Source organism: Zychaea mexicana, assembly GCF_025766255.1.
Source record: "Zychaea mexicana strain RSA 1403 chromosome Unknown BDB00scaffold_125, whole genome shotgun sequence".
Lineage (NCBI taxonomy): Eukaryota > Fungi > Mucoromycota > Mucoromycetes > Mucorales > Lichtheimiaceae > Zychaea > Zychaea mexicana.
The window spans coordinates 37,309-55,455 of NW_026516788.1; the positions used below are offsets into that span (position 1 = coordinate 37,309).

General features: G+C 44.6%; 4 protein-coding genes across 4 annotated transcripts; 3 read left to right on the plus strand and 1 right to left on the minus strand.

The window, feature by feature from the left end:
* Window positions 1-539: 539 nt before the first annotated feature.
* Window positions 540-2,332, plus strand: BDB00DRAFT_773699 (uncharacterized protein; the record flags this gene model as incomplete). The annotated part of the gene is made up of 5 exons (XM_053120112.1): window positions 540-752; window positions 856-1,293; window positions 1,360-1,686; window positions 1,801-2,082; window positions 2,186-2,332. The coding sequence occupies 5 exons, from the start codon at window positions 540-542 to the stop codon at window positions 2,330-2,332; spliced, it is 1,407 nt and encodes a 468-aa protein (XP_052974065.1).
* A 132-nt stretch (window positions 2,333-2,464) lies between these two features.
* BDB00DRAFT_90919 (uncharacterized protein) lies at window positions 2,465-3,597 on the minus strand. Its single transcript, XM_053128633.1, has 2 exons — window positions 2,780-3,597; window positions 2,465-2,682 (listed from the first exon to the last, which is right to left on the minus strand). The coding sequence occupies exons 1-2, from the start codon at window positions 3,323-3,325 to the stop codon at window positions 2,620-2,622; spliced, it is 609 nt and encodes a 202-aa protein (XP_052974066.1). The 5' UTR covers window positions 3,326-3,597; the 3' UTR covers window positions 2,465-2,619.
* A 2,026-nt stretch (window positions 3,598-5,623) lies between these two features.
* On the plus strand, window positions 5,624-6,006 carry BDB00DRAFT_91013 (uncharacterized protein). The gene has a single exon (XM_053128650.1). The coding sequence runs from the start codon at window positions 5,759-5,761 to the stop codon at window positions 5,951-5,953; it is 195 nt and encodes a 64-aa protein (XP_052974067.1). The 5' UTR covers window positions 5,624-5,758; the 3' UTR covers window positions 5,954-6,006.
* Window positions 6,007-9,530: 3,524 nt separating this feature from the next.
* Window positions 9,531-10,274, plus strand: BDB00DRAFT_733010 (GATA zinc finger-domain-containing protein; the record flags this gene model as incomplete). The annotated part of the gene is made up of 2 exons (XM_053118348.1): window positions 9,531-9,717; window positions 10,108-10,274. Coding segments are annotated over 2 exons (354 nt in total), but the record flags the coding sequence as incomplete, so codon positions are not given.
* Between the last annotated feature and the right edge of the window lie 7,873 nt (window positions 10,275-18,147).

Genomic DNA, 18,147 nt, shown 5'->3' on the forward strand with positions numbered 1-18,147 from the left:
TAGTGCAGTTGCTACTGCTGTAGTAGTTAAGCATTCTTGACTATTACTACTAGCGGCATCCTCTTGCTCCGTCGTATTTTCGTTTGATATATTAGCAGCAAACACCATAGCATTAGCCAATAATAATGGTTGTTTATGCCAAATTGTTGCATCTCCTTGATTATAATAGCACTCGAAAAACATCATTGAGATATTGTATTATACAAAGTGGTGACCATATCATGTTCCAAGCAATCATACGTCGTAAATTTATTCGTCACGCAAATGTATCAGTGTTTATGAGATGAGGAGAAAAGACTAATAACCGTGATACAAGAAAGAAGCCTACCATAGCAATCCCCGTGTGTGAGCTCGAAATGACATATCTCCAGTACAGCCGAAGCATAGTGCATGCTTAGTAGAAAAGGGATATTAACCCACTGATGAGACAGCAGTAGATCCGGACTTCTTTCGGTCGTTGTGACTTGAAGTTCAGCTCCACATATAATATTTTTTTTTGAAACTCGCTTTAAAGATACGCTTTAACGTTCCAAAAAAGAATGGCACAAGTAATCGATCAAGCAGCACCCGATCAGATCCCTGCATCCGAGATCCCGGCCTTTCTTGGCCTTTCCCAACAACAGTCCGGTCTGTTGGTTGCCTTGTATAATGAAACCGATCCCGATTTCGCCAAACAGATCCCGACCGCACTCCCCATAGCAGCCCAACAACTTGCCGCCGAATACGAAAAGCGCAACAGTATTGGAAACAAGGTACGATGGAACGATAGATATCCATATGCGTGTGCTTACGTTAGTATGTGTCAAAAAAAAGATATCACGTGTGTAATAACTGAATATTGTATTTAACTATTAGCTTGAGCGCGCAAAAGCAGAGTTCTTGGATGAATACAATGCATTTGAAAAAGTACAACAAGAAGCCGTTGAAAAGCTGTCAAAGAGCGACATGAACATTGACAAGGCTGCTGAAGGATTGGACTTGAAGGAAGGCAGCACTAGCAGCAACCGTCATGATTTGCTGTTGGGCAGCTTTTTGTACGGTGGTGTGCGTCGTGAAGCTGCAGGCCCTGAAGATCGCGCTGCTATGAGCCCTGTGGCCAGTCCAAACTTTGAAGGTGCAAAGAGATTGATGGAACGTGCTTTTGAGGATGGCTGCACCATGGCAGCTGTACAGATCGGCTCGTTCTATGTCCAGGAAGACAAGTTAGCCGATGGCAAGAACATGAAGAGTGGTGAGGATGCCAAGAAGGCGGCATACCAATGGTACAAGAAGGCTGCTGACCAAGGCAACCCGGTAAGTGCTCATGCGTAGTTGATTAGATCGATGTATAAATCAAGGAGCTAAACGATGATTATAAAGATGGCGTGCCACAAGATTGGTTTCTTTTCCGAAAATGGCTACGGTTGTGACAAGAGCATGGACGACGCTATCAAGTACTATAACAAGGCATATGACCAGGGCTATCCAGACAGTGCACACAATCTCGGCTTGATCCACCAGGGCCACACACAAGAAAGCGCCCCACACAAGGATATTAAGCTGGCCATGAAATATCTGGAGCAAGGCAAGCAATGGGGCTATGCGCCCTCTGCCAATGCGCTCGGTCGACTGTACTTGCTTATGTCCAAGAACCCAGACATGGCCAAGGAAGCAGCTCTGGAGGTGGAGGACAAGGACGAATACGTTGTCACGGGTATTGACTTTATGGAGTATGCCGCAGACAACGGCGATGCGGATGCCATGTTGATGTTAGGTCTGATTTTCGGCTCCAAGGACTATGGTCTGTACGATATGGACAAGGCACAGAACTACATGGAACTGGCATTGGTGCGTGGCGATCCGGAAGCGTACATGTACCTGGTGCGCATCCTGCGTGCAAAGATGGCAGCCAAGGCGGCGCTGGAGCAGGATAATCTGGACAACTTTGACAAGCTCAGCGTACAGGATCAGGCCAAGCTGATTCGCCAGGTGGCAAAGGAGGCTACTCCCGAAAAAGTGCGACACAGACAATGTTCTAGTACTTTTTGCACAAATACGGAAGAAAAGGAAGGCGACTTTAAAAAATGCGGCCGTTGTCAGCGGGTATGTGCCACCCACTAACCCACACGCAATGCTTAAGTGACTATGAGGGAAAGAAGCAAGAACACGCGATGCGCTAACACCCAGCGTTCTCGTATATCTTTAGGTATCGTACTGTTCGCGTGAATGCCAAAAGGATCACTGGAAGCATGGCCACAAAGCTGTTTGCTCAACGCCAACCACTTCGTCATCAGAACCATCATCATCATCATCAGAACCACCATCGTCATCAGCACCCGCCACCACTCAGTAGAATATTTCCATTAATAATCGTGTAAGATAAAAGCAAAGGAGAGAATCCGAGTTCGATGTTTTTTTTAATATTAGCAAACATTCCCGTGGAAATGAAAAGAAGGAATTTTTGTTCTGTGTACGGATCAAGAGGAGAAGTAGCGAACATTTCCGTGGAAACAAAAAGAAGGAATTTTGTCCTATGTACAGATCAAGAGGAGGAACAAAAAAAGCATATTTGAAGAACGAAAAAGAACGTAAACGAACAAAGTCTTCCCCAAACCAAGTTACCTACATCGATTCTTTTTGTTAAAAATCGAAAGAGAGAGAGTGTGTGTGTGTGTGTATGACAGAAAATGAGGGATGATATATCTGCAGGAATATTTGAGAATAAGAATAGAAGGGAGGGGAAGGTTCATGCTATGAATTAGTTGAGAGACTGGGGCGAATCGCTGTCATTGTCACTTGCATCGTTGTCTTCGTCGTAGCCGCGATCATCTTGGGTAATGAGTAGTGATGGTGATCGAGATGATGAAGTAGTTGTTGTTGTCGAGAGAGGCGGCAACAAATTTGCCTGCTGGCGACGGGCACGATGCAACAAGTTTGTCATAGTAAGACGAATATGGGTGGCACGTCTCCATTCAGACACGATATCGGCTTTGAAGGACTGGTACCGTTCACGATTGATTAAGGACTGCGCATACATGCGGTTGAGAATGGCTTGGAGGGTTTTGCAGAGACGAACGAGCTTGTTAAAGGTGGTATCGAGGTATGTCTGGATGGAAACGATCATTTGCGGCGTCACGGATGGGCCCTTAAAAAGAGCCGAGCTGCGCAGATGCTCGAGATCTTGCACTATTGCCTTTGCTTGATAGAGACATCGCACAAACGAGATGGATGCATTGTGTTGTCTCTGTGCAGACGAAGAGTGATATGAAGAAGCAGTGCTGTGGGCGGCTGTGGCAGTGGCGGTGGGTGCTCGTCTAGATGCTGCTGATATGGAAACAAAGTCCATATACACAAAAAGTGACGAAGGGTGGTGCTGATGAGCTGTTTGTATGCTGCTGCTGCTTGTTTGATTGAGACTTGCAGTGGCAGTAGCTACAATCTTCTTCCTTTAATGCAAAATATACTGTCTATCAAACGATACAAATGTGGAGGGTTGGATGGGGGACTAGTACGTGGACGGGTGCGAGAAGAGAGTGAGAGATGGAATCCCAAAGAAGTTTTTGCTTTTTTAAAAAGAGAGAAACAGCGAATCCATACTTTTTTTTGGCTTTTGGAAAGAAACGCTACTTATAAGCAGATAACCAAAAGGTTTAGAAGAAGAAAAGAGAAAGAAAATAAGTCAAGGTGCCGAAAAAATAACTGGGGTTTACCCTTCACCCGCACTCACCGGTCCGCGTCCAACAGCAACACCCATCCGCTCTCTCTCGCTCTCTCAAACATACTCACTCATAGGAAGGCCACTATCTCCTATAGCCCAAACTAACCTTACACGCATTAATCAGAGAAAGCAAAAAGCCCCACACTGTTTCCTCGGTTCCTTTTCTGAATGTGATGTTCTTTTTGCTTCTACGCGCAGAAACTCTTGGAACATTTTTGTTTTTAAGCTTTTTATTGGCTGTACTGGACTTTTTTAAAAAAAAAAGAAAAGGTCTTCGTCTTTCTATTGTAGTTGTAGAACCCTCCCATTCTCATTCCTTGTCTGCGCTCTTCTTCTCACTCTTGCTGGGTCGACTTCGCTTGTTTGCGTGCGGATACTTGGGCTAAGACAAGAGAGAATTATCCGTCAGGTGTTTCGATGATGAGTGCCCAATGTCCGCCTGTCTGCCTACACACACCCCGTGATGACTCCTCTCCTTCCCTGCTATGTCTGACTGGAGAGTAATCTACTTACTTCTATGCCACTGCTCTCGGGCTCGTCATTATGCGACCCGGGGTCTCTCCAGTAGTCCGGATCAACTCGTTCCGACGACTCTTGTGACTTTTGCTCTGCATCCATCATTTTCTCCAAGTAATCGGTCGTCCTCTTGTCACCTTCGTCACCAATGTTGTCACCCTTTTCTTTGTTCTTCTCGCCTGTATGTCGTGAGCCATAGTCACGCTGTTGCTGCTGTGCAGTACTAGAGCTGCTACTGCTGTTGTTGTTATTGCTGATCATGACATATGAGCTTGCTCTAATGCTGTTGTTGCTGGTGCACGTGGCGCCAACATAACGCCGCGCGACAATAAACCTTTGAAGCATGGAAAAACAAAAGAAGGAAGCGAAAAAAAATGCCTTTTACGAAACTATTGCTTTCTCAGGTTTAGAAACACTTGCATGAATCGGAGAAAAAATAAAATGAATAACGACACTGTCCTGTCCTTGGAACAAAGCATGGAGAGCCAGCCCTTCCTGGTAAAATGTCCGGAACCTGACTGAAAGTTTCAGATGTAAGATATGGGCCATCAACAAACAATGCAGACCAGCTGCCAGTGGCTGACTGTTTGACGTGTGGATACCGAAGAAGGTGGTTATCAAGTGGAAGCAGAAGTAGCAGTACATACTACTACGTACGACGACAGAACCTACTGCGCATTTATCAATTCTGTGTCTTTCCATTACATTCTAACATTCGCTACAGCAGCGACCACCCAGCCCAGTGATACATTGTTCTGCACCGAGTGAAGATGGCATGAATCACTGGAGAAAGGTCTGCAACTACTATGAGTGTGACGACACATGGGGAATCGTTTCTTTCTTGTTCTTTACCATACCTGAAGCTGTTTACTATAGATGATGACAGTGAACGTAAAATGAATCCATGCGGAATAGCTGTGTACATACATCTTAGACTGACTCTAAAACCGTTCAAGTAATCTACGGTCATTATGTAATTATGACAGTGAATGCGTGTATATTTTCTCTTGGCGTCTTCATCTAGCACTGCGGTAATTTTACCCCAAGAAGAAAAAAGGACTGTTCGTTGAAACCACATACAGCCGACCATCGCCTCATTGGGTAGATCATGACGAGCGTCAACATCAAGTATATAGCCACCAAGAAGGGCCTGTAGTCGGATGATCACACGCACACCCAATTTTTAGACCATTGTAATCATATTTATACAGCGGACAAAACAATAGAGCATTGCCTTACCATCTATCTCAATCGCTTTTTCTAATCTTTGGTTGTTATTTGCAGGTCCATCGCCTGCAGTAACATGTTGCTTTATATGTAAATGGACTGAAACTCACACCGCTTCAAAGACGTAGCAGGCTTCTAACATTATAATACGAATGACCCATGCTGAAAGTTCTATAACAGCAATACTGTAGTAAGTATTTGTACTAATGCGTGTCACACTGTAGTAACGATCAACACCTTAAAATGTATGGGAAGATGGAGACAGACGGGACTTGGAACAAACCATATTATAGCACAGATGAATTGCCGCTTTGACCAATGGAACCATCTGAGCCCGAGTTTCTGGGAAGCCCGGCCACAGTCTATAATATGCTTATTATGTCGAGAGCAGCCTTTAGTTTGACTTTTTTTTTTCTTCCTGCCTCAAAAGAAGAGCTGTTATGCGTTAGAGTGGTATACTACACCGAATATGGACTTTTCTCTTTGCTCTTTACCAGAATGGGATGGCAATAGCAATAGCAGCAGCAGTAGTAGTAATAGTATAGATCAGACATACAAACTCGTTGACCTTCTACAACAAATCACTGAGTTCTTTATTCTATCATCCCGCGGATCACTTTTGCATATGTACAATTTATGATATAAAAGGTATATTTATACCTGGTCCTCATTTATTGAGAGCGAGAATTGTAGTCTTTTAGTAAAAAGGACAATTGAAAGTGAGTCCAATTTGAGTAAACATGTCTTTTGTATACTTTCACCTTGGTTTTTTTTTTTTTACTTAGAACACGGACATGTTAATCAGCTTTGAATGAAGACAGTACAGAGTAGTCGAATCACGTGAAGAATTCGCTCGTTGCTGAACATAAAAAATATAATATAGCAGGAGCGATGGTGCCATGCGTAGCGCCGATGATTGGTTCATCGCTTATTTACGTAAGATAATATATAAAACTGGGGAAGTCCAAGAGGCTATGTAGCTTGAAGCAGTTCAAATATATGTAGGATAGGCGATTATGCTTCGTACTTGGATTTTAGACGGCCAACTATACAAAGAAGCAACTGTGGGAATTTTCCTGTGTGTGTGTTCATGTTGTGTGTGTCGCAACGATCTTAATTACTAATACAAGCATCTCTTGGAGTTTCCAAAATAGGAACATTTATGACCATTTGTGATTCATCTGTGCGCGCGGGTTGTGTGTTGGTGTAGCAAACTGTGATCGGATTGATAAGCCCTAACAAATCCCGTATAAGGTAGTACTAGCATTCGGTCTATCACCCGACATTTGGAATAATTGATCCAGCCCAACTTTCTTTTAAATTAGTGTATGTAGTCCACCATCATTAAGATTTTTCTTTCAATAAAATAACAGCAGATCGTTGCAGATCCGGGGGGATGATGAGCGCCACACACATACGGGGGGTACGGGTTTGAAGAGGCACATAACAAGCACATCCAATCACTGCTGTCGCTGTCGTCGGTTGTTCATTGTTGGGCATTATAGGACAACGGGTATTTTCGGTGGTGAATTTGATAATCTATATGTCCCCTAAAATAAAGCAGCGAAACTCCTATTCTTACCCGTCATGCGTGCCGTTTTGTCTGCCTCTCCACACGACACTGATCCATTATGGACAGACAGACCCCACCTACAAGTGGCTCTCTCTCTCTCTCTCTGTCCTCTTTTTTTATTATATTATCGGATTGTGCCGCTAATTGTTGATAATATCAAGTGGTACGAGTGAGTAAATAAAATTTAATCCCTTGTCAAGTATCAGACCTTGTCTCTCATTGCACAGAAAACAGACACACAGCTTGAAAGCATATGGAGGGGTCCCACACACAGAGACAGCACCAATCCTAAAATAACAAAACCTATTTCCGCGGGTTTATCCTCAAAAATACGATAGCGGGGCTTGAGAGAAAAGGAAGAATATGGGTGGGTGTCATAGGTAGCATGATGAGTAAGTGGGGGTTTCATTCCACCTATCATATATGTCCCGAGGAAAAGGTGGGGAATAACAACTTCGGATGTGAAACGTAACAAGTTTCTATTATATACATACTTTAATAGGCAAGCAAATAAACCTAGACCACATACCCGCCCCCCTTTTATACTATGTACGATAACAATTAAAGTAAGTGATGATGATAAACCGGGAAAGGCAAAGTAGTAGTGCAACACTGAAAATCGTTATCAGTTAAGAGAATGGATGTGTGTGTGTGTGAAGAACAAGTGTTCTCTGTCACCGAGTCCGCCGCATATTGTATTGTACACGAAAATTGTCCGTGAGGGCGAGCAGCTAAATGGGGAAAAAGCCGAAAAAGAAATAATTCTCGTTCCAATACATCCCGAACATCAAATTTTTGTTGGAAAACATTAAAGAAGTGTGCATAGATAATAAAGGGAGTGTCAGGGCATTTGTAATAGTGATAAGCGCTTTTTTGTTTTACGATTGAAAAAGGATAACAAACAAATAAAGAGCAATCTACACAGAGAAAGATAACAGACAATACAATAGAAAGCCTTCCCTTTTTTTTTGAATGTGTGCGCGTCGTAACAGTCTATTAGCTTGATATGCATATCAAAAGCACTGATAAGAAACGACTATCCAAGAGATGGTATGGCAATATCACAATCCATTTAGGGCTAACAAACAAACAAGATAACACAAGTCGACAATAGCTCGGGCGTGATAAACAGCATCAATTCATCCCCCAATGATTTGACGCTTACGTGTTATCAGTGTGCATATGTATCATGCTGCTGTTGCTGCTCTGCTTTTTGAAAAAAGAGTACGAGGAGGTGGTGGGGTGGGCAAAACGATGTTCCGCCAGAACGCACCGGATCACTGTTTCCAATCAAAATGGACGATAATAACGATATGCGCGGCGGAGTGATGCACTCGATGCTGATTGGCCCGATAAGCAAAAGTGCACACAACTTGTATACTAGGTGTGTCGACGCACGGCCATTGGTTTGAGCAGAACGCTGACCTTGAACGCTATTTACCATGCGCTGGGTCTCACCACAGGGAAAATGAGCCCTCATGGAGAGCGGCTTCCCCCATCACAAAAGTACTGAGAGCTGGCGGTTAGTATACTTGGCAGTAATGCCAGAGTACAGAGTTAGCATGTTTCAAAGTCTAATAGGAGGGGGAGAGGAGGGAAGGCATTAGGAGAGGAGACAGGGCGGGCTAGAATATGCAAAAAGATAAAGCTGATCTGCACCATGTGGCGTGTCACAGACACAGACGCTCTGTTTTTTGCACCAACACACACTCACAACACTTGGCAGAACAGCACTTTCCAGTAAATAAAATAAAATAGAATATACCAACTTCGGGTGTTCAAGGCCCATCCAACCCGGTATCCCGGAGACACAAAACAGAGAGAGAGAGAGAGAGAGAGAGAGAGAGAAAACACGAAAAAGCAATATAAAAACCTGCACTTTCCAACCTTACCTTTTTTTTCTTTTCTTTTCCTTTTCTTTCAATTATCATCACAAACGCTCCATACACACGCGATTCATAACACACTTTGACTGTCTCGTCAGCACCACTCCCCCACCCTCCCACTTGACAAACACACACTACACCCCCTTTTTCCATCATGATGGACGACTTTGATTTGGACCTGTCCAACTTTCTGCCACCATTACCCTCGCCTACTGTATCAGACGACTTCCCCATCTCTCCTGTTCCAGAGGCCCTTGATCCGTCTCTATTGAACTTGGCTGTCTTGCAGTCGCTTCTTCTTCAACAGCAACAACAACAACAGCAACCGCCCCACCATCATCATCATCATCAGCAGCACCAACAACAACAACAACAACAACAACAACAGCAGCAGCACTTTCACACCGTCGTTGCTCCACTTACTACCGTCCCTTCACCACCCCAACATGATGACTTGGATCAGTTTGTCAAGTTTGAGCAAGAACAGCAACAGCAACAGCAAACTCCTCCTTCAAGTGCGATGACAGCAGCTGCAAGTCCTGGTTCCGAATCTGCAGCCACTCCAAACACCATCGATACCGCGATTACTAGTACTTCTAGCTCCAACAACACAAACGCCTCTACAAACACAAACACAGCAGCACCCAAGCAACAACAGCAGCAACAACAACAACGCCCGGCGCGTCAATTAGAATGTTTCAACTGTCATGTGACAAAAACACCATTGTGGCGACGTACACCCGATCGCGCCCACTCTTTGTGCAATGCATGCGGTTTATATTACAAGCAGTACGGCACGCACCGACCATTGCATATTCGTCAAAAGACGCCGAGCAAGAAGATACAGCAACAACAAGCAGCAGCGGCAGCAGCGGCACAACAACAGCAACAACACCAGCAGCAGCAACAGCAACAACAGTTGGTAGCCACTGTAGCAGCCAGTTTATTGCGTCCTTTGCTTCAGGCACGATGTGCCAATTGTTTCCAGACACACACTCCGCTTTGGCGCAAGAATGAACGAGGCGAGCCGCTCTGTAATGCCTGCGATTTGTATGCTACTGCTCAAAAGCCATCGTCGTCTCCTTCTCCGCCATTGAATGCTGCTGCTACTACTACTACTACTACTACTGCTGCAGCTGCAGCTGCAGCTGCCGCCCTTGCTGCTGGTCAAAAACGTGTACGCGACTGGGACGCACCTGACGATGCAGACAGCAATGGTTCTGTTTTGCTTCCACCGAACAAGAAGCAGGCGCTCTCGGAAATGGACGACACTCGGTTCACGGGGTTGCTGAATCGTATGAACAAGGAGCAGATGCACGGGTTTTTGGAGATGCTCGAACGACGATGTGCCATTCTGCGCAATGTTCTTTTTGCAGAAGAAAAAGAACAGCAGCAACAGTGCTCCTGAACCGTTTCTCTCTCTCTCTCTCTCTCTCTCTATGATCCTCGAACATTATATCCTCAGCATGCATGCCAAAAACAACATACTACACACACACATCATACGCATACAACCCCCACCCAGCCATTTTGCACGCCAAGAACCTCCACAAAGAAAAAAAAAAGCCTACCTATACATACTTACTATATGCATTGCCCTACCCCACCCCCACCCCTACATCGTCTCTTTCTTTTTGTACATTAAGTTCTCTTTCTTTCTTTCTTTTTTTTTGCTATACATAATTTCTCTCTCTCTCTCTTTCTCTTGTATACAGTTTCAACAACCCCACACAAATCAAAACATGCCCTTTAGATACCGTTTCAACACCATATTTTCATTCTTATTACTTAGTCTTATTAATATATACAACACATAACTTAAGCCTGCGCAATGCTTGATCTTCTCAGCAAGCCCAAACTGCTCTTTTTTTTTTCTGCAAAACTTTAAAAGAAAGAGTTTTACTATGATCCAAATTAAGGAAAAAAGAAACTTTGTTTTTAATCTAGAATTCCAAAAAGAGAAAAGATATGATAAGGAAATTACAGAGAAGGTGTGTCGAACAAGAAAAATATAATAATCGGATTCCTTTTTTGCATGTTATGTATATACACCAAATGGAAAAAAGAAACTATACTAGGAAAGAAAGAGATGTTGGTAATAAAAGACTAAGAATGAAAAGATGAAGGGGGTGTATGTTGAAAAGGGGGGCGGGGAGGCGATGAGAAAAGAAGCCAGAAAAGAACCCCTTTTCCCAACCACAACAACCCACGAAGACAGACATACACACCTAACAGCAGTAGTAAACAAAAAAAAAAGATGTATTATTATATACGTGAAATCATCGTTGGGTAGAAAGATGTTTGAGAGAAAGAGTGTGTTTTTTGACTTTCTTGTTTGTTTTTTAGAAGAAAGAAAGGATGATGTAGGGTTGCGGGAAGGATGTAATTTTTCTTATGAGTTGTTGTTCAAGACTTGAGCTGCGTGGTTCGTCTATTGATAATGAAACGACAGATCAGAGAGTTAGTTATTCAAATTCCATGTCTACAAGAGTAGTGCATATCAAGTCTTTACCTGAACAGACGAGAAGCGACGCATCTCCTTCTTGTCCATGCTCATCTTCTTGTTCATGTTCATGAGACGCTGGCCAAAGTTGCGGGGACGCTCCAAAGACTTCAAGGACTTGGTGCGGTTGGCGTAGTAGCGAGCAGACGAAGAGCCCGAGATGGCCGAAGCACGACGCGAGTGACCACCAGCCAAAGGCGTCTTGTTCTCCTTGAGGGTGTTCTTGGGAGTGAAGAAGTACTGCATGGCAAACTTGAGGAAGTCCATGGGCAAGAACCAGACGATGTTCCAGATCCAGACGACACCGGCCCATTCCCAGCCACAGCCACGCATGTAGGTGAAGCCCCAGTCGGCATAGACAGCGATGAAGGTGGCAACGAGCTGGGCAATGACAAAGGCAACCATCAAATAGATCGAGGGACGTTCCATGAAGAACCAGCTGCGGGAACGGGTGATGAAAATCAAGGCCTGCGAGATGGTCGAAACTTGCAAGTAGATGATGGAGTGGTAGATATGGTCGTTGACCCAGTTGTCCGGGCCAGAGCCAGAGTCTTCGGCACGGGGCAGCTCAACGCCAAACTTGTCCTGGAAGAAGGTGCTGTGGAACATGACGGCAGCGAAGGCCAAGGTGGAGGCGGCCTGGTACAAACCGTAGATGATAGCATAGGCGAAAATCTCCTTCAAGTTCCACTGGTCGGGGTAGGGCGAGGGCTTGACACGATCGGTCGAGATGGTCATGATGGTACCGTCGTTCAAGACAGCAATGATAAGAACAGGGAATGGAGGGAAATCGTGCTCGAAGGCAAAGCAGAGAATGGCAAAGCCGACAACAACACGGATGGTGATAGAGCAGGCATAGATGGCATAGTTACGCATACGTTGGAAGATCTGGCGGGAACCAATGATAGCCTCAACAATGACAGAGAGACCGGGTTCGGTCAAGACGATATCGGCAGCGGAACGGGCAGCATCCGAAGCATCAGCAACGGCAACACCGACGTTGGCCTTGGAGAGGGCAGGAGCATCGTTGACACCGTCACCAGTCATGGCAGTCATATGACCAAGGGCCTGGAGACGCTCGACAATCTCGTACTTGTGTTCGGGGTAGACACCAGCGAAACCGTCACATTGCAAGACCATGTCGTCAATGCTGGAGTAGCCAGAGCCAGGGGGAGGGCCATCCTTCAAGGTCTTGGACAAGAACATGTTGTCGCCCATACCGAGACGACGGCCGGTTTCCTTGCCAATAGCAAGCTGGTCACCAGTGATCATCTTGACCTGGACGCCAAGAGCAATCGAGCGGTCAATGGTTTCCTTGGTATCCGAACGTGGGGGATCGTAGATGGGCAACAGACCGATAAGACGCATGCCCTTGCCCTCGCCTTCGACTTCGCCAGAGGGAACTTCGTCAACAGCAACGGCCAAGGCACGAAGACCACGGCGGGCAAATTCATCGACGTCATCGTTCAAGGCCTTGATCTGCTCCTCGGTCTTGTCACGCGTGCACAAGTCGAGAATGGTATGGGACATACCCTTGGTGACACGGAGGACGGCGCCATCCTCGAGGCGGCGGTAGGTGATTTCGGTACGCTTGACGACGGGGTTGAAGGGCTTGAACTCGAGTTCCTCGATGCCTTCACGGGCAAGCTTGGGATCAGGCAAAGAGTTGACGATGCAGAAATCAATGGCATCCTGGTTTTCGGTACGGCAAGCAAAGGCAGAAAGCTGGATGATTTCATCGCCGTTGAACTCCGCATAGTGCTTGATCGTGGGCTTGTCGACAATGAGTTTGTTCAAGGTAAGAGTACCGGTCTTGTCCGAGCACAGAATCGTGACTGCAGCCATTTCCTCGATAGCGGTGATACGTGTGACAATGGCCTTGTGCTCAGCCAATTGCTTAGCGCCGATAGCCAATGTGACCGACAAGACGGTGGGCCTGATTGGATAGAAATTAGTTTCAGTTTTTTTTTTTTGGAGGGAAAAAAAAATCAAAACAATGGAAACAGCAGAAAAATTACGAGAAAAAAAAATTTAAAACTCACATTGCAATGGGAATACCACCAACGAGCAAGACCAGCAAGTTCTCAATACCACGGCGGTAGGCGTAACGGAAGGCAGCATACATGACAAGGATTTCGACAACGACAAAGATACCAATCGAGACAAGACAGAAGTTACCAATCTTGGTCAAGACAGTCTGCAAATGGCCAACATCGTCGCCGGCGTCACCAACGAGCTTAGCAGCACGACCAAAGAAGGTGTTCAAGCCAGTGCCAATAACAACGGCCTCGGCTTCACCCTGCTTGACAGTAGAACCAGAGAAGACTTCATCACCGGCTTCCTTACCCACGGGCAAGGATTCACCAGTAAGGGCAGCTTGATCAATGGACACCTGACCGTGGGCCTGGAGAATAATAACAATTTTTTCGGTTTGAATGAGAAATCTTTGGACTGATGCAACACAACAGAATAAAATGGGGGCTTTTTAATTTTTTTGGAACTTACCGCAATAAGACGACCATCGGCAGGAATAACATCACCGAGTTTGATACTGATCACATCACCGGGAACGAGTTCGGCAGCTTCCATTGTATTCCATTCGCCATTACGCTTGACCTTGCACTCAGGAGCCAGCGACTCCATGAGAGCCTTGACAGCGTTACCGGCCTGGCGTTCTTCGTAGAAACCGATCAAAGAGTTGGCCAACAACAGGAGGACGATACCGATGAAATCGGGGTAGTCTGGCGGCTTGCCATCACCGTTGGCGAGGGCAATGGACACGATGGCAGCGGCTTCCATGACCCACGAAAGTGGGTTCCACATGAAACTCAAGAACTGCAAAAAGGCATTGGTTTCCTTTTGCTCGAGCTTGTTGTAACCGAACTTTTCGACACGACGAGCGGCTTCATCGGACGTAAGACCCTCCTTGCCAGTCCTAAGAAAGAAAATTTTGGTTAATTTTTTTTTTGTTTTGGATGGATTGTTATTGTTGGGAAGAAGTGTAATAAAGTATGTCTTTTAAGATAGGAATAATTTTGGGGGGGGGGGTATGTGTGTATCGTAGTGACAGTGACAGTACTAGTGATGATGATGATGATAGTGTTGATGTTGATGGTGGCATGTAGACAGATGTGATAGAGATAGAGAGAGAGAGAGAGACAGAGAGGAAGAGAGAAAAGACGTACTGTAACAAAGCAAGGACATCGCCTTGCTCCATGGTGGACAGATCAAACTTGTCCTTGTCGTAGAGTTCTTCGACGGTCAGCGAGGTGATGTTGCCGCCGATTTGTTGCTGGGGCTTCTCGCCGACGACTTCGGGTTGTTCTGTTTTCTCAGCCATGGCGTATGGGTTAGGTCGACAGATAGATTAAAGAGAAAAAAAGGGAATGTAAATAATTCAAAAGAAGCTGCTGCTGCTGCTGCTGCTGCAAAAGACCTCTTTCGTATTAATGAAGTAGAAAGGGGAGAAAGAGAGAAAAAGAGAGAGAGAAAAGATGCAAATAAATGCAAATTAAAGAGGGAAAGTAATAGTAAGTCTATTAGGAGAAGGGAGACGGTGTGGTAGTGTGATTATAGGTTTGTGAACGCCAGCGATTAGGGAAGAAAAAAGAAAACAAAAAATAAAAAGAAGAAATCGATCCAAGGGAAACCCGATCCTGGTACGTTTATATATAGTTCGCTCCCCCTTCCCTCATCTTCACTCTCCTCTCGTTCTCGTCCTCTCTCCTGTCTCTCTCTCTCCCCCATTAGTCTATCCACCCACCCCCCCCATATATTTTTCCACCAATCTCCTCACTTACCAAAGATTCACCCCCCAACTTGTTCCCCGAAAAGTAGGAGATTGTAATTCCTTTTAGATAACTCAGCAAAACCAGCACGGGAAGGGGGAACGCACAAGTCGGATGGCTTCTTGTGCTTCCAAAAGGGGTAATCCAGTAAGCGCCGACGCCGTTGAGCCAATTCAAATCTTTTTGGTCTCTCTCTCACTTTCTCTCTCCAAACCCCCCCCCCCGCAGTTGCCCGCGACCTAAGGACACCTTCCCGTATAACATCATCATCATTCTTCCGTTCGTTCCACCCACACACATCAGCATCATCATCCTATCCCAGCCCCTCTCTTTTTTTTTTTTTTTTTGCACGCACATCACACATTGTACATAATACATACAATACGTTCGGGCATCTGTAGAGGCATTTGGGCGCAAAAAAAAAAAAAGATAATTCATCTCCATGGTAGCAGATTGTTGTTCGTTGCCATGGTAAATCCCCCACCCCCGCACACGAATCACCACACCGAGACTATAACCCCGTCACACCTCACCCCCCATATTTGGTTACCACGTAACACCTGGATCCGAAAAAACCGACGACGAATATCCACGGATTGGACGAGTCAAACAAGAGTGAGAGACAGAGAGGTTTCAGTACCCTGTTCCTTGATCCAGAACTAATGATACAGAAACCATTCGATCTAATTCACATTTAGACGTTTTCTTTGTTGTTGTTTTTTTGCTAAAGAAGTAAATTGTTTTTCACTTTCCGTTCTTGTTCTTTTCTGTTGTTATTGATGAACGCTCAGGAATTAGAGAACGTTTAGGAAAAAAAAAGCGTCTCATGTCATCTAGTAGATCGATAAAGTTAGTTAGCCACCATCTCTCCTTTGATTGACTAGATCTGCCTTTTGTTATCGTTTCGTTTTTGATTCTTCTTAATCCGCGCAACAACAACATATTCAATTACATATCTAAAACCATAATCCAATTAAACCCCCTTTGTCCAAAGAAAAAAGAATATCGGTAAAGCTCTTTTTTCGTTAGGTTTCATCCCGCAATAAAATGACATTGGTTATTATATTCTTTCGATTTTCTTTTACTTTTTCTCTTCTCGCCAATTCGTGTAGAAAAAGGGTTAGTAAGGCGGGGGACAGTAACCTGGTCAAATGCCAGTTCGAGATCAAATAATTCGACCAAACAAAGCGATTTATTTATTCTTTTTTTCTTTGAAACTGTCTTAAGGATGACTTACAATGACTTTCTTCGTTTGTTTTGTTAAAAATCCGTTAAAGACGACGGGTGTTGTGGTGACATGCAAATCATGCAATGTCTATACGACGCATAACTTTTGGGGGGGGGAGATGTGTATGGAAAAGAAGAAAGAGAGATAGATAGGTAGATAGGGTAGTAGTTAGAAGGGCGTGTATATAATAGAAAAAAGGGGGATTTGTTCAGGGCGGCGCATATAGGAGAACGCATAATTATGCAATGGAAGAACCGGAAATGTAAGAGTTAGCGAATGCGACGAACGAGAGAGAGTATGTGTGTATATGGCAGATCCAATACAGAGACAAAGTGAACAGAGAGAAGGTGCACCAGCCATCATCATCATCATCATCATCATCATCGCCAAACAGCAGTATCAGCAGCAAGAGTTACTGTTGCTATTATTGATGATAACAAGAGTGCAGTTTAGGTTTTGTCAGCTAGGCAAGTCAGCATAGAAGAGTGTCATGAATTCTACCTTCACACGACTATGCTCGATTACACAAGCATTATTAGAAATTGTTTACCCTTACTAGCTGGCCAGTATTATTGATTAGCAATGGCTAATATGTGTATTTTGCAGAGATGCATTTATTCCATGTACTATATTTCGAATGTTTACAGCAACGGCAAATGGCTGCTGCTGCCTTTCTCTTTTTTTTTTGCTGCGAGTGCGCGCCATTGGGCGTTGTTGTTCCAAGGCATGACATGTACGTTCATGTCGCTAACCCCTAAAAAAAGCCATTTCTTGACAGAATTTCATGTTTTCCGTAAACAGCGTCGATCATTTGTTTTTACTCAATGAACTATAGCATCTCTCTTTTGTGTGTATGCATGTCCTTCCCCCCCTCCCTTCCTTCCGTACATTCACTCTGTTCTAACTCCACAGCTCCTCCTTATAACCAAAACCTAAAGCCGATGTAAATAGTACAAAGGCAAGTTTTCGCCAAAGTGACATATACGGGATTATATAGCATGACCCATCGCTCTTTGTCCCGCAACAAGCAACCAACAGCACCCCAACTACCCAATCCCCCCCCCGCATTTGTTTATCTAATCCACACACACATACAAAAGTAGACTACTGAGTTCCTTTTCGGTTTGTGCAAGATGGGGGCTGTAAAATAATATAAATTCAGCAAAAATAAGCCCTTTCCCGCCTTCGCACTTTTCTGGATTCAGCAAAAACGAAAACGAAAACGAAAACAAACCCAGGGAAATGTACGGACACTTTTAGGGTTGAAACTTTTCACGGGGATAATTACCAAAGAGTTAGTAACTGGAAGTATTGCATACCTCTTTAGCATGTTCTTTCTTTCGGGTTCAAGAACGCTGTGTGTCGGGTGTGCGTGGTGGTGGTGTGAGAACATGTGTTTGTATATGTGGCTGTTATAGAAAAAAAAAACCACCCGAGTAACACAACTTGTTCCCGGGCAAAGAGGAAAAGAGCGCGAAAAAACCCAAAAAAAAACAAAATCAAAAAGTTTAAATGACGTAAAAAAAATAAAAAAAAGGCGTAGCACACATGCTACATAGCACAAGAAGAAGCGAAGATCCGCAAAGGAAAAATAACTCCTCTTGGGGATATAGTATGTAAGCTGTTTGATATTTGATTCGTTTTAGTGTACGTACACAGTGGTGCGCTGCTCGGTGCTTTAGTTTTTCTTAATACGCGAGCTTATCTTCAGAACCGCAAGCAGTTCACT